At 35.8% G+C, this 14,680-nt stretch overlaps 1 protein-coding gene and 1 non-coding gene across 3 annotated transcripts; one reads left to right on the top strand and one right to left on the bottom strand.

Annotated features, from left to right (window-relative positions):
- Positions 1-258: 258 nt before the first annotated feature.
- Trnal-uag lies at positions 259-340 on the top strand. Its single transcript has one exon. It is a non-coding gene; the product is annotated as a tRNA-Leu (tRNA).
- A 2,759-nt stretch (positions 341-3,099) lies between these two features.
- Positions 3,100-14,612, bottom strand: LOC110458683 (probable protein phosphatase CG10417). 2 transcript variants are annotated; one of them, XM_021510550.1, is made up of 11 exons: positions 14,399-14,612; positions 11,845-11,917; positions 10,988-11,182; positions 9,715-10,490; positions 8,885-9,009; positions 8,478-8,586; positions 7,760-7,994; positions 7,255-7,384; positions 6,668-6,761; positions 5,437-5,640; positions 3,100-5,156 (listed from the first exon to the last, which is right to left on the bottom strand). In XM_021510550.1, the coding sequence occupies exons 1-10, from the start codon at positions 14,507-14,509 to the stop codon at positions 5,458-5,460; spliced, it is 2,031 nt and encodes a 676-aa protein (XP_021366225.1). In that variant the 5' UTR covers positions 14,510-14,612; the 3' UTR covers positions 3,100-5,156; positions 5,437-5,457. The 2 variants fall into 2 exon arrangements, with proteins under 2 accessions (XP_021366225.1, XP_021366218.1); XM_021510543.1 differs by having other exon boundaries at positions 3,100-5,640.
- Positions 14,613-14,680: the final 68 nt, after the last annotated feature.

Genomic DNA, 14,680 nt, shown 5'->3' with positions numbered 1-14,680 from the left:
TGTTATTGAGTAGGATTCTCATCACGGCATTTAATATATTATCAGCTAAATTTGCCATGACTAGAAAATATTTACACTGTGTAAAACAAAATGAACACAAAACAACGTTGGGATTCGAACCCACGCCTCAATGAGACTGCTGCCTAAAATTATAAAACATTATAAACGTCGTTCTAGCCTTTGGAATCTATTGCAAAATAAATATTGCATATCAGCGAAATTAATGTGATTCAAACGAATATATTTCGTCACTCGTAAGGTAGCGTGGCCGAGCGGTCTAAGGCGCTGGTTTTAGGCACCAGTCTCATTGAGGCAGTGGGTTCGAATCCCACCGCTGCCACCTTTATTTTGTGCACTTTTACTTTGAAAGTAATTCCGTATGACAGTGAAAATTTAGTGTACAACATTGTAATGCATGAATTAACTATTGAGTCGGGTTCTAATCAGGGATCATTTGTCTTATACTTGTAAAATTGTAAAACGATAAAATAAAGTCATCTTTGACTCAATAATGTATATGGCCTACAAAAAAAAGTGCACAAAATGAAACTGGCAGCGGTGGGAATCGAACCCACGCCTTGATGAGACTGCTGCCTAAAACCAGCGCCTTAGACCGCTCGGCCACGCTACCTCTTTCCATAAGAAACTGGAACGATTTTCCACAGCTAGTCAAACCTGCAGGTGGGGGATCGGGAAAAGAATACACCTGATTTTACCCTACACCCCCNTGGAATCTTCATCTTTCTTTCTACCTCTAACTACCTTTTCTTTCATAGTGCCTTGCTTGGCAACACCCCAGTTTTGGCTTGGGTGTTGAGCGTCCGCCCAGGTGAGGATGGCAAAGGATTCTGTCCCGGGACATACCAAAGTCCTTAAAAAAGGTAGTTGTTCAGTATTAAGGGGAATGGCAACAACCAAACCAAACCACAGCTAGTATATAGAAACTAAGATCAACAAGACCTATGCACTTTAGAAAATATGTCATTGAGTTGGGACGCAAAAGACACGGATTTGCTGAAATACCGGTGAACTATTTTATGAAGACTGCATTCATGTTTTTTTACAGACTAAGTTAACGAAATCATGCTGAATTGGATTAACTTTCATAAAACAAACTATCAGGTTCATTATCAAACACAAAACAACAATTCAAACTCAAAATTGATAAATCTAGGGGAATATATGAACAAAGGAAAGATTTACATGGAGACCATTGAAAAAGTTTAAGAATAGTAAGTTATTACATGTTTTTGTCTGCAAAAACAACTACATGCTTATCATGCAGATCGTTGAGTGTGGTTTGGACAACGGGGTCAAGTACAGACTTGTGGTGTTGTTTTGAACGATTGACCGGATTGATTTGTGAATACAATTAGTATGCTCTCATTTTGCCTGGCGTTAACATTAACATTCCATGAAGGTTCTCGTGGCTTTGCATTATGGATAATATTTAGACGCCAGTGACTACATGTCCAGCCGGACCAAATAGTTGTTAGGGGACGTGGAGCAAGAACATGGTGATATGAAGGAGGAGTTATGCTAAGGTCATCGAAATCCAGCTGTTGTAGCGTTTGCTTGCAGTTGAAAAGTTTGGAAGCCATAGCTTCAGAATAGGTAGAGTAAATTAATGAGGTACTTCTGTATCTGAAGTACGATGGTATGTTAATTTAGACGGACTTATGATGTAGGATGTTACTGGTGTTCATGGCATCGATCCCCTTGTTGGCGAATTCCACTTTCATCAAATCCTGCGTTACCAGTGAAATCAGTTCGAACAGGCTTAAAGAGTCGAGCATGTGATACATTTTCATTAATTTTATTCAAGTCTCCAAGCTAGTTTCAAAATTTCATCAGGAAATTTTAGTAGAATCGAGCATAGTGAACACCCAATGGTTTCTCTAGTTTCCATCAGGTCTTTGAATGCAACCGTGTATGTATATTGGACTATTGGAAGTTTGAACTCCAAAATAAAGCACAAGCCTGTATTTCTTGACCCTGATGTCCGAACCAAACTCCATGATCTTCATAATAAGTATGCCTTAAAACCAAATCCTTAACTGTATAACCACTATTACATTACATACCTGCAAAGTGAACGTAGGCTAACTTGATAATCAAGGAAACTCAACTTGTACATTTTCCAATTTCTGAAAGACGAAACACTAGCTAATACGGACCTGCCTCGTTTATATTGATTGCCGAAGCTTAAAAAATCCTGACAAACAATGTTTTATCCCCAACTCTAGTAATTACTCAACAAAGCCATTATCCAAACGTTTACTTCCATTCTCAGTACCACTAAATCCAGGTTGCAGTCATGTCATGACACTGTATACTCCAGACGTGAAAATGGAATGTGGATTTTGAATTCTGAATTATGCGCACGCACCCCGAACGGAAGTGGGTCCGTCATTTCGTTCTCTGGACAGAATTAATAAGCCACTCGGCTCTCACCAAGAGCGGCTTAAAAACATACAGAATCTTCCACTTCAGCCACTTCTATCAATCTTCACGTAAATGATCAAAATGGACAGCTTACTATAAAACTATTCGACAAGAGAGATGATTTCTACTATTTTCCCTTCCTTGATAGTAACATCCCTACATCCCAAGCCATGTGTTTACATGTCTCTATTAATTTGGAATTTGAGAGCTTGGCCTGTATATCTGCGACAGATAAATTTACAACACATCAAGTTCTTAAGGGGAAGTTAGCCATCACTATACACCTGATCTCGCGCCGAAGATTGTATTTACCTGGCAGGTAAACCCTTCCGGATCTTATTTCTTTGTATACATTCAATAGTCTCTATGGGAATCTTTCCTTGGTTCTTATTTTGCCCTAATTTTATAGATTTGAAGTTTGAATTACAGATTTTTTTTTTGATATTTTGGTATTTTTTCTTTGGTTCCTCATTCAACGTCATACTTGTTTAGTCTTTACAAACGCCCTCTTGTTTATTTAGCCAACTTGTTATAAAATCACTTATGTTTAGTCTGCACAAAGTCACTTATATTTAGTCTGCACAAAGTCACTTATTTAGCCCAAAAAGTCAGCAAATAAGGAAATCTTCAAAAAACTAATACAACAATACTCAAAGACTCCAAACTAATCTTTATTATTAGATCTACATCTGAACGGTGTGACAAACGTGTATAGCGTAGTTAACAGATCTAAGAAGTGTTACGGTATGCGACGTAGTTTTGGTTGTTTAAGAGCACTGGAACCACTTTCAGTATTTCGAAGCTGGTGGATTGATCCATCAATTTGTTTCAATACCAAGCAAACAACAGAAATAAAACCACTGCAAAACAATATACCCTGAAGCTCTCTGATGAAATAGTGTAACAATGGCTTTAAAGTGGCAGAACTCATTGCAAATTCCTTTAGCAAACTCAAAGAGAAATAACCTAACAATTTGATAAATAGCAGCACCATTCGTTTTAATTGTTATTTAGCATATTCTTTTATTGAGAATGTTTAAAATTGTAAAAAATAAATAGTTTCAACAAAAAGAAACATACAAAATAACATCTATCGAATGGAATAGACCCATTTATACCATGGTGCCTGTGACTGATCATATCAATTTCAATTTTACACAGTAATAATCAGATTTGTATTTAAAGGCAGAAATTGACTACGATCTCTGAAGTAGCTACACTTTTACTAAACCCATCAATTTTATCTGGTCAAATACACTTAAGAATCATTTCAAAAGACAATTCAAACATTAAAACTGAGCACCAATCTGATTGCAAGATCCTTATATGTACGAAAGAAAAGCATACGTTTGTTTTCTTAATGCCTTATATATGACATTTGAAGTTACAAAAACATCTCTATGGATCCATTTGTCAATCTGGATGGCTTCACTAACTTTAATGAAAATAGTCACATGCACAGATCAGATAGCAGGAAAATACGATATCTTTTTGTGTGTCTAACACGTGCTATTTTTATTTAATGTTGTGTGGAATTTGAAATCAATCTAATTTGGGAAAAAACTACCATGAAAGTAACACGCTCAAGATATGAATTGTACATTGAAAAAAAGTTTTGAAAGCATTCTCTGTAGACTTTGAGAAAGTCATTAAAAATCAAACAAAATTAATTCGTAACAAATCATTTTAAATCAAATCATTAATACAACACTAGTAGGAAAATCTCAGCAACAATTAAAAGTATATGTCAGAACAATGCAAGATTCTTTAAGTTTCCCATCACACAAATGAAAACAACATTAATTTGGAGTCCTTTTTTTAATTGGTTTGGGCAAGTCCAGAATTTACATTTAATTTAGGACCTTTAATTTAGATCTAGTTTACCAGATCACAGTCAAACAGATCACTCGCCTAACACAAACAGATCACTCGCCTAACACAGCCCATCAGACCCCTATATTAGCACAGCGACATCCTGACCATGGGTTTCCAGATTAGGAACGTGTACCAGATTATCACAATCGTTACATACCTTCTGATGACAGATTGGCTACTATTGCAGAATTAAATATCTCAGTCACTCTCCTATTCCCATTCCTTTTTTCTCTAGCGACCGAAATGGTGGATCCAAATCATCTCTTTGGTATGCAATTTGGATGCAAAATCCAATTAATTATGACTATCACTTCAGAAGATACGTCCAAGTCCATCTTGCCAGCAAATCAGATGATACACTTTAGTTATTTTGGTCAGTGATCCAAGTCCCAGGCACCAAATTGAAGTGGAGAAATAAGTGATCTAGTGACACAATTATTCCAAGTGTAGCTGCATTAGGTTTCTATCTAGATACATACAATTTGTACAAAGCTTTCCTTAGGTAAAATCTATAAATCCCTTCTTGTCTATTAAAGACAATTATGTACATATTCATAACTGAAAAAAAAGTTCACTTGTAAAAAATGACAGATATGCCTAATGGTATGTATGCTTCAGTTTCCATGTTCAAAAATATTACAGTACTATAAAACTGTCGGACAATGTTGTAAAAATATTGTATCCAGCCTGGTCTACTGCTTGTAAATGTATTTCCACAACTTTACTTGTGATAATTGTGGATACATTCTCCTTCTCCAGGCTCGATGTACGGATCCTGTATGCCACACTGTCTTGAACAACCAACGCTGGTAAACCAGTTGAAGATATAAATAATTCTGAAAAATTGACATGGTTGAATTTATATTACAGTGAAGACGTGAGGAGCACTTATACCAAAACATCTCTAATATCTAGACTTAGTTTCAAATTATCTTCATTGAACTTCAAATCCATCAAAACATGGATAAAATTGTGCAATTTCACAGGCAACAGTTATTTGAGCCCACAAACAAAATGATTTTTTTCCATTAAAAACTTGAAACTAATTCATGATTGTATACATGTTATGCTAGACAAGATGACCAGTCAATTTACAAAACTAAATTATCCAAAAACCTAGGTGTCCACCACAATGATTCATGTTTGCTCGACTTTCGCTCGCTTTTCTGGCTGTCCGTCCAGCTGTCCGTCCGGCTGTTCGGCAGCACGTTTGTTTTGGTTGTTGTTCCACATCTGGTCGAAGGTTATGATCATACATGTCATATTGTCACAGCCAGTCCCGTCGCCCAGCGTGTTTGGAGCCAGGCAATAGTCAAATATCTGTGCAAAGACAAAACGCACTGTAGACTGTAATTCTGGTCAACTAAGGCTTGAGTACTTGGTTCTCAGGCCCGCACGCTTTTCATTTTAGGGCACCGCATTGCCGATTTGATCGTGAAAGTAATAAAAAAAAATATATGAATGCGCCAGCTGCCGTCTTTAAAAAAAATCTGGAAAATTGGTCCGCATGTTGTTTTTACTCGTTAAGTCACTCAAGTCCCAAAAACGTTTGAATAAAGATAAAGAAATTGTACGAATGGCGCTCATTTCGGTACAAATAAGGAATGGGGGGGTTCGTGATTCTCGTCTGGAACATCGTGGGGGGGATTTTCGGAGGCTTGCTCTATGACGGGTCTCTACACAACTATAAAAAGACAAGGTAATGCCCACAATGAACATTTTACAAACTATACAATAAAAAACAAATCGCCTTGTCTCTCATTTTTGCATTGTAAAATGAGAAGAAAAAAAATCCCTCCCTGCCGCATCTCTTTTGAAAAAAATTGGCCTGAGAACCAAGTCATTAATTTATTTTGGCCTTACTACCATGGTACTGACTGTGAACCGATATACATTTCGTTTGTCTGCAGTTTACAGTGAACTGAGAGTTGTTCAACAAGAAAGGTAAGTCGGGGAAGTAACTCTTCAATGACGTCTTCACAATTTACTAAATCAGCAGATTGTTGCCTCAGCTTTCATGGAATTGTAATTGATTTTTACATGAAATACAGGTAAACATGAATCCATCATATTAAACAAATTACAGGCCAACTGATGAACTCATTAAATATACAATGCTTGTATTTTTATTCTCATTCAGTGTACTTCATAGTTACAGATATACACTTATTTATTATTGTTCTATTATAATATGTTCTAAAATGATTTTGATTGTGCTTCATAAATGTAATGTACTAAAATGATTTTGATTGTGCTTCATAAATGTAATGTACTAAAATGATTTTGATTGTGCTTCATAAATGTAGAGTACTTTATCAAAAAAAAAATGTCAGGATAAAATACACACCTCTTCACAGATCACAGAGGGTTTCTTCTTCTTCTCAGGATCCTTTAATCTTTCAGAAACGAAATCAACAACTTCCTGGCTGGTCATGTAGTTCCTAAAAGTTAAAAAAGTTGACAATAACAAGTGATAAATCTTTACAGCTAATCAATGGTTTATTTCAGCTTCTCGCACAGATGAAGGCATTTTATGTTCCCAAATCTTTGAATGAAGTTGACAAGTCAATCCTATTCATCAATCCTCACAAAAATAAAACACCCAACACACTTTATAACAATATTTAATACTACTTTTCATGGTTTATTATTAAGTCAAATAAAGCAATTTGTCTTCAAGGAATAAATCCTCTAGTCTTTGAACACATTAAAAAAAAAATCTATTTTTTTCTCTTTCAATATTTTCACCTCAAATTTGCACTTTGCATAATGGGTGACATCAAACCCATGTTGTTAAAACAAAATAAATTGTTTTTTAATATCATTACTGTCAATAAACAAGATTTCCAGATCATTCAACATAGGATAATAAACTATGTAACTTCAGATAAAAAGAATTTTTAATGGATGAACACCATGCATTTGTGTACTCACCAGATGCCATCGCAGGCGAGCACCATGAATTGGTCGGTCTCCTGCAGCGTGGCAGACTGAAGATCTGGTAGGGCCGTGATCATTTGCTCCCTTGCATCCTTGTCCTTGTTTCTCTTGTAAAAATGGTCACCTGTAAACAGTCAAACCTGCATTAGAAACCCCATCTCCACATCTTTCCCATATATGGTAATAAAGATCTGCTGATAAAGAACAAACATTACAAAGAAAGTTGAGATATTTGTTTTCTTCCGTGAGATTTTTTGTACTCTGGTTTGAATAAACAAACATTTCCTTGATCAATTAACAGGTTTAAACCAGCAGCTGCCATCATACACACCCAACTTATTTATTGCTGGTGTATCGCTGGTGAACTTAAAGCTGGTGCTAATGAAAGCAAATTTATTTGAAGTACAAATTCAATAACACTTCCCAGGAAAATTCCTGATAGATGTGAACACTTATCATTTAAAACTGAGAAATGCTACAGAGACAGCAGGTTACTGACCGATGGCTCTAGATAGGTTAAGTCCCCCGTTGACCCGTCCATCACTGGTGACTTTGCCCCCTGCTGCCACTATTCTATTGCGTTCTATATCATCTTCTGGCTTGTGATCAAATGACAGGTCCAGGGCTTTGCCATCCCTACACAGTATACAGCGCGAGTCTCCGGCGTTGGCCACAACCACCTCTTTGTCCCGGATCACAGCCACCACTGACGTACACCCACTACAGTACCCAGGCTACCAACAACAAATCATATCTCCTTTTTAATCTTTTTTTCATAAAACCCAGTCTTTTATGAAACTAAAACTCATCTAACAAGACAAATTGTTCTTTTGTTGTTATCAAGTAAAAGGAGGCCAATATGAAATTAAAGTCCTGTAATTATATAACCAGAACAATGTGATTGTGAGTCTTTGTTTTTAGTGACCTTTTACATTTTACAGATTTATTGGATCATATAGGATTTGCCACATCTTTGTTCTGATGTTTGTTCATTCTCTGAGATTAAAAGTCATCTAAAGAGACCAATGTGATTGGGATTTCTTTTTAAAGTAGCTTGTTACTTTTTTGTAGAACTATTTTATCATCACAGCGATATTGGCTCATCATTGTTCGGACTCTTGTTCGTTTCATCCAGAGAGACGAATATGATTGGGAATCTTTTTGAAATATTTTGCTATATTTTTATAAACCTATTTGATCACAACAGGGATACATACCTCATCATTGTTCTGATCATTGGTAGTTGGATAACATAAATCATCGTCCTCTTCTTCTTCCTCCTCACTCTCCTCGCTGTCGTCACTCTCATCCTCCTCCTCCTCGTCACTACCAAAATATAAACACACAATATAAACGATAGCACTGGAATTCATTAAACCTGAGACAGGATACAATAGTATCGAGTTCAAATCTGTTTAAAATAAGAGTATTTTGAGTCTATTATCTGAAGGTGATCGCTTTGAATCCAGAACATCATGTCAGAGCCACTAACGCTGCTCTCCAAAAAGATTTAACAGGAAAAGTTTAATATTGTTAGCCATAACAATATGATAACAACTGGCACATATTTCAGTTGTCCGTAAAGCATTGTTGTTTAAACGACATATGCTGCGAACAAAAATACCTGTTGAACTCCACATCTTCATCTTCACTGTCCTCGTCATCTAAATCCTCCTCTCCACTATCTATATCCTCTACATGCCTACTCTTACATTGCTTCTTCCCCCCTAATGGCGATGTTTCTTTACTCTGTAGCAAATCAAATCCATCAGAAGCAAAGTTAGTAATGGTTACCAGCAATATATGGAGGTTTTTATCAACATGTTTCAAATAAGAGGCCCAATAGGCCTGAATCTCTTGTGAAATAAATGAAGTTTATGTTTTAATAATATGAATACTTAGAAGTAAAACATACCTAGACCTATCGGTTCAGATATATTTCATTTAGCAAAGCTCTGAGAAGTATCTCAATTTTGAGAAGAGACATCATTTCATTAATCACCCTAATACCCTACTTGAAGACAAATACTTTGGAATTGTCCTCCAATAACTTAATTATTCAGTATTTACACAAAGGGAAGTACAGGTAGAGAAAATATTTTGAGATTCAGTAGAAAAAAAAATCAGCAAAAGCTAACTGATTGTTGGATAAATCCAAAAACATGAATATTCATTTACATTGCCCTATCTTCACTTGTCATTCTTTCTTTTTATTTGTGAAATATGCCTCATGTTTTGAAAATAGATATTGGTGCAAAAGACCTACCAGTGTCCACATTTACATGTACCAGTTCTATCAGACACTTTTTTATGAAGAAAATTACTCCAACATAAAAGCTAATTGTTAGGTATTCAGAATTCTGCTATTTTTCAAGGATGATCTATAAGATACAGTAAAAGGTTCATGGAATACCCAAAATCTCTATATACTCCTAGTTTTGGAGTTCCAATTACCTGACCGGACCCTCCAGAATCTCCATTGCTGATGTGGTCAGTGTGTGCACTACCTGCAGATCCCCCTACATTGCTGTCCGTCGCACGGGTTGATGACGGACTCTCATCGATCTCCAACTTTTGACTAGATGACCCTCTTTGTGCTGTTTCCATCTCCTGGGATGTGCTGTCTGCCTCAGACGACTCTTCTACTTCACACTTACTCACCACTGCTTCCTGTTTATTGTTCGTGCTAGAAACACTGGCATTTTGTACTGATTGTCCCCCACTACGCGATGATGATGATGATGATGATAATAATACAGATGAAGAGCAAGCCTCAGATGACTCCACTCGCTGCGTCGAGGTTGGTATGGATTCCTCGTCTGTCTTAATCACACTATCGCACTCCATCTTCCTGATATCACTGGCAGAGGAGGCTGCAGAGCCTCCTTGGGCCTTCTGTAGAAAGTCACTCTGTTCTTTCTCTCTGTTTAAATTGTTTTCATTTTCAGCATGGCCATTGGCCAACTTTTCCTGGATGTTGGCGGTGGCCCGCAATGGGATGACCGACCCTTCAAGTGGCACATTGTCCTTCAAATCCTCATCCTTTTCATCACCCTGGCCAAAATATTGCTTCTTGGCACGGATCATCGGTGAATTAATTTGTTTTTTCTTGCGAAGGTTTTTTATTTCTTCCGGCATGCCAGCACCTTCATATTGTGCCATTAGCTCTTCTATTGGCATTTCTGCTTCCTGTCGCAACATTTCTGCCTCATTTTTCTGTCGAACTTTCTCTGAAAATACACAGATATATTCTGGACCATATAAAAGTGAATTAATCTGTGTCAATATGTTTAGTCCATGATTACGGGCTACCTAATATCTCAACCTAACCTCTTTAGGACCAATTTTAGGTTGAAAAGACCACTCTCGATGAAAAACACTACAGTTAGCAGCTACCTTACTGTCACATTACTCATCAATTACGTTGAAATATTCAGTACATTACACTGCAGTGAGGATATGTTTTATCTTATATAAGAAAAGGGAAGAATTAACAGTGCCAAAAGGTGTCAAAATAACATATATATATCACTTTGCTCCATTTTTGATGGAAATATAGCCAAACACTAAGTCTAACAGAAGAAATAGCGGCATTCTCTTAAGAGAAAAATGTCTGCAAGCTATGAACAATATATTGAAACATAACTGTTCAAAAAGGAAAACATGTGGAAAGGAAAATTTGAATGTCCAAATTAACCTGCTTAGTACTGTTCTCATTCAATCATACCTTCTTCATCCTCAACAATATCATCTAAACCTGCCGACACTTTGAGGGCTTTCTGGACCTCCTCTGTAAGAAGATGGCTGTCAAAGCCCAGGAAGGCTTCCTCCAGGGCAGCACCTATTTCCTTGTTTTTGAACTTGTCAAGGGTCTTTAAGTAATCAGGGAAATGTTCTGCACAATACTGAGCAACTTCAGCACCTGAAAAAGTTTTCAAAATTCAACTTTAAATTCCTTCTAGTTTGGGACATGTCAGTATCTTTGCTTTCTGTTTCAGGATAGTGCCAACAACTGTCAAAGACTTGAAATGATCACATTAACCTGTTATCAAACTAAATACAATTTTCATATATACATCACTGCATATATGTGCTGCTTACTTGATCCATATACATAAAGTCAATACATCAAATGTAATGTTTCAATATCATCTATTCTTTATCAGAACATGGACAAAAGGTGTCGAGATAATGTGGCATATGTGATGTACAATTGTATATAACATAGCATTTCAAAACGAGACTGATTAACAGATTTAATGATATTTCTGAATAGAATTGTTATTATCTTTCCCATTTTTTTCAAAAGATTGTTCAGACAAAAACAATGTCCTGACAAACAACTTGCTACAGATGCCTATCCCGAAGGAAACTGCAAACAGCACAAGACAACAGCAACAGTGTTTTTGTTACTTGAGTTTTATAACAGTCTGTTCCTTTATGAATGGGGAAAATATAGCACTATTTGTATTGACATTGGCAATATAATCCTCAGTTTTGGGTCATTTTGGGAAAATAAGGCACTTTTTAGCTAGGGGAAACGGCCTGTATTTGGCTGCAAGTCTACAAAAGTATATAACATACCTCCATGGCCATCATACACAGCAAAGAAGGCTGTATTACTCCCGTCAAAACTTGGAATACAGTTGTGGGCATCCTGCAAGAGTATTTTTTTTTTTATTTTTGCGCAAAAAAGTACAAACAAAAATGTCATACTTTGTAAATGATCTTAGAATATAGAAATAGTTTGGCAAGTTAACTGGTTGAAAATACTAAATGTAAGCTAAGGGTCCAAAATCAGGAGAGTTGGCTAGTATGATTATGGTTATTCCATATAATCTAATTTAAAAAGACAAGACAACACTTTCAAGTTCTAGTTAATGACTATATACTCATTTCTGATAAAAGCAAAAGTGTTTTGTACAAAAAACTACATTTTCAACTAATCAACAGCAAGAATTACAAATGCTGCAGCAAACAATGCGGTATACAACATCATTTTTGTGTTGTATATTTTCTATGTTATACAATATTCCCTGAAAATATTGTATGTCTACATAGATTTATATCTGGGCACCAACTGTTACCATTTACATTCTTACATTTTTGTTTCAATTTCATTTTTTTCCTTTTTTGTTTGTTTATTATAATGCAACCCATCATGTCAGCAGGTTATAACAGCTATGTTACCATACTATTTTTGCAGTGAACCAATACAGCACCATTTAAGCAGTGAAAACTGACTGTCTTGCAAAACCAGGAAAATTCTGACATTTTATAAGCATTCAAGTTATATATTTTTTTTAAATGCTGGAAAATTCACAACTTCGATCCTTAAAACTGGAAAAAAATCCATCTAGCGAAAAATCTTTCAGAGCTTCAGTAATTGCCTGGTGAAGTAGCCAGATTATCATAGGACTTATAAATGTTCTGGTGAAGTAGCCAGATTATGAATATCATATGGCTTATAAATGTTCTGCAATCCGATTGATTCAGACCTGCTTTGTTGACGACATAAACCTGTCAGTTTGAACAAAATGAAATGAAGATTACTGAACATGTTCAAACTACACAAAATTATAGATGCTCAAGTAAGAAACTTAAGCTGTTCAGCTGGTGCATGCATGTGAGGCCAAGCAAAAAAGTATGTGTTGTCTCCGGTAACCCTACCAATCCTAATTTTTTAGGGCCTACACTTAACTTTTTAAAGCAATTTTTAAAAGCCTTAAATTTTTCCAACATGTTACAGGAAACACACATTTTTTTGTCTGGCCTCTGTCGGGTTACAATGCACACATGTACAATGAACAAGGAAAGAAACTGATTCAATGCAACTATGCAAATGAGGCACATATACCCGGTATCACCATGTGAAAAAATCTGCCCAACTGGCTACAACATTATTAATTGCACTACTTTCAGTAGGCCTACATAACTGTATTTAAAGAATCCAAAATGTAGTGAAATATGAATAAGCAGGATTTGATTTACCCAAGTGTCACAAGAAGGAAAGTTGTTGTTTTTATTGAAAAATATTAATATATATGTTTAAACTTTTTTGTTAATTAAATTTGCAGTTAACTGTAGTATTAACTGACCTTAGAGGTTGATTTCACATTCATTAGCTGGAGCATGCACTGAGAAATAGCACATAACAAGGATTTTCCTGTGTTTCAAGTTTTTAAATAATCTTTTTAATAGTAAATTTATTTTCCCCCGAACATTCAGTACTGCTTGATTAACTTTGAAACTATAATCTTCAGGTGTGGATGGTCTCGAGAAATCTTTTTTTTACCCCGCAGAAAGGTGCAAATGGTCCATATTGGATGCAGTCCTTCATTTGCATGTTAAGTTGAGTATGTGTTACATACTACGACAATTATTTACCTCTGTTGAGGTTGAAGCAATGATTTGTCAACATTCAAAAAATTATATTTACTCATGTTGATGTATTATTGTACTTACCTCAACAGAGGTCCACTAATGATGTAATAGTGACTTGGCATACAATTCAAGTAAATTTTTAAATTAAACTTAAATTTACACACAACTGGTCGATACACTTTTAAGTCTATTAAAAGTCTGGTCATTATCATATTCCATTAAGGTACATCTCATGAGCAGCTGTTGTGTGTACCACAACCCTCAAAACCTATAACCAAACACAAGACAGTATATGTCTTGTTGAAATACCAGAATTGTTGGTTTTTTTATATATAATTACCATGTACCAGAATTCTATGGCATATTGGGGTTTAACTTTGTACTTGCAGGTCATCTTCAAAGATTTATTGAATAATGTCATATTTAACATGTTTTCGAAAATGTAACGCTTGCACATTTATAAATATATTTAGACTATGTTTCAGAGAACAGTCTTGAATCAATTTCTTAATAATACAATGATGATGAAACAGCCCCATTTTCATTTTGCATACCAGGACAAATGATTTCCTATTAGAGGTCACTATTGTCATCCACTCAAATCAACAGGAACCCTTAAGGGTTTTCTTAAGACGTAGAATCTATAAACATCAATCTTACAGGACTGTTCAAACTGAAACAAACTTAACCAGTCATTGAAAAACAGTTTAGTGAAGTCCGATTCTACACTGAAACACTCTTGTCATGGTGATACCTCTTGAGACATTCGCCATCCCTGCATTGATGACGCTCCATATGTGAAATTACTGCATTCTTGATCAGTAGAGATTTTCTCTGTGTTTGGCGTAGACAGATACACACCCATGGCTAAAGCAGTCACTATGAGATTCGACTTACTTTACGTGTATACTAAAACCCTACATGTGTGTATTTCGCGGTTTGTCGGATGGACTCACGTGACATAATCGGAGCAGCAAATATTCTGTCATCATTTATTGGCCAATATATAAGAGATACTACCTCATATAAAGTAAAT

Source organism: Mizuhopecten yessoensis, unplaced genomic scaffold, assembly GCF_002113885.1.
Source record: "Mizuhopecten yessoensis strain PY_sf001 unplaced genomic scaffold, ASM211388v2 scaffold1255, whole genome shotgun sequence".
In the NCBI taxonomy this organism is placed as follows: domain Eukaryota; kingdom Metazoa; phylum Mollusca; class Bivalvia; order Pectinida; family Pectinidae; genus Mizuhopecten; species Mizuhopecten yessoensis.
This window is presented reverse-complemented; position numbering and strand designations above follow the sequence as displayed.

What these genes read in the sequence shown, in the direction of transcription:
- LOC110458683 (XM_021510543.1), bottom strand. Translation starts at nt 14,509, where the DNA reads ATGGGTGTGTATCTGTCTACGCCAAACACAGAGAAAATCTCTACTGAT. An exon ending in TATTGTTGAGGATGAAGAAG is followed by an intron (nt 10,491 to 10,987) that starts GTATGATTGAAT and finishes GTGTATTTTCAG; the next exon opens with AGAAAGTTCGACAGAAAAAT. An exon ending in GAAGATGTGGAGTTCAACAG is followed by an intron (nt 8,587 to 8,884) that starts GTATTTTTGTTC and finishes ATATTTTGGTAG; the next exon opens with TGACGAGGAGGAGGAGGATG.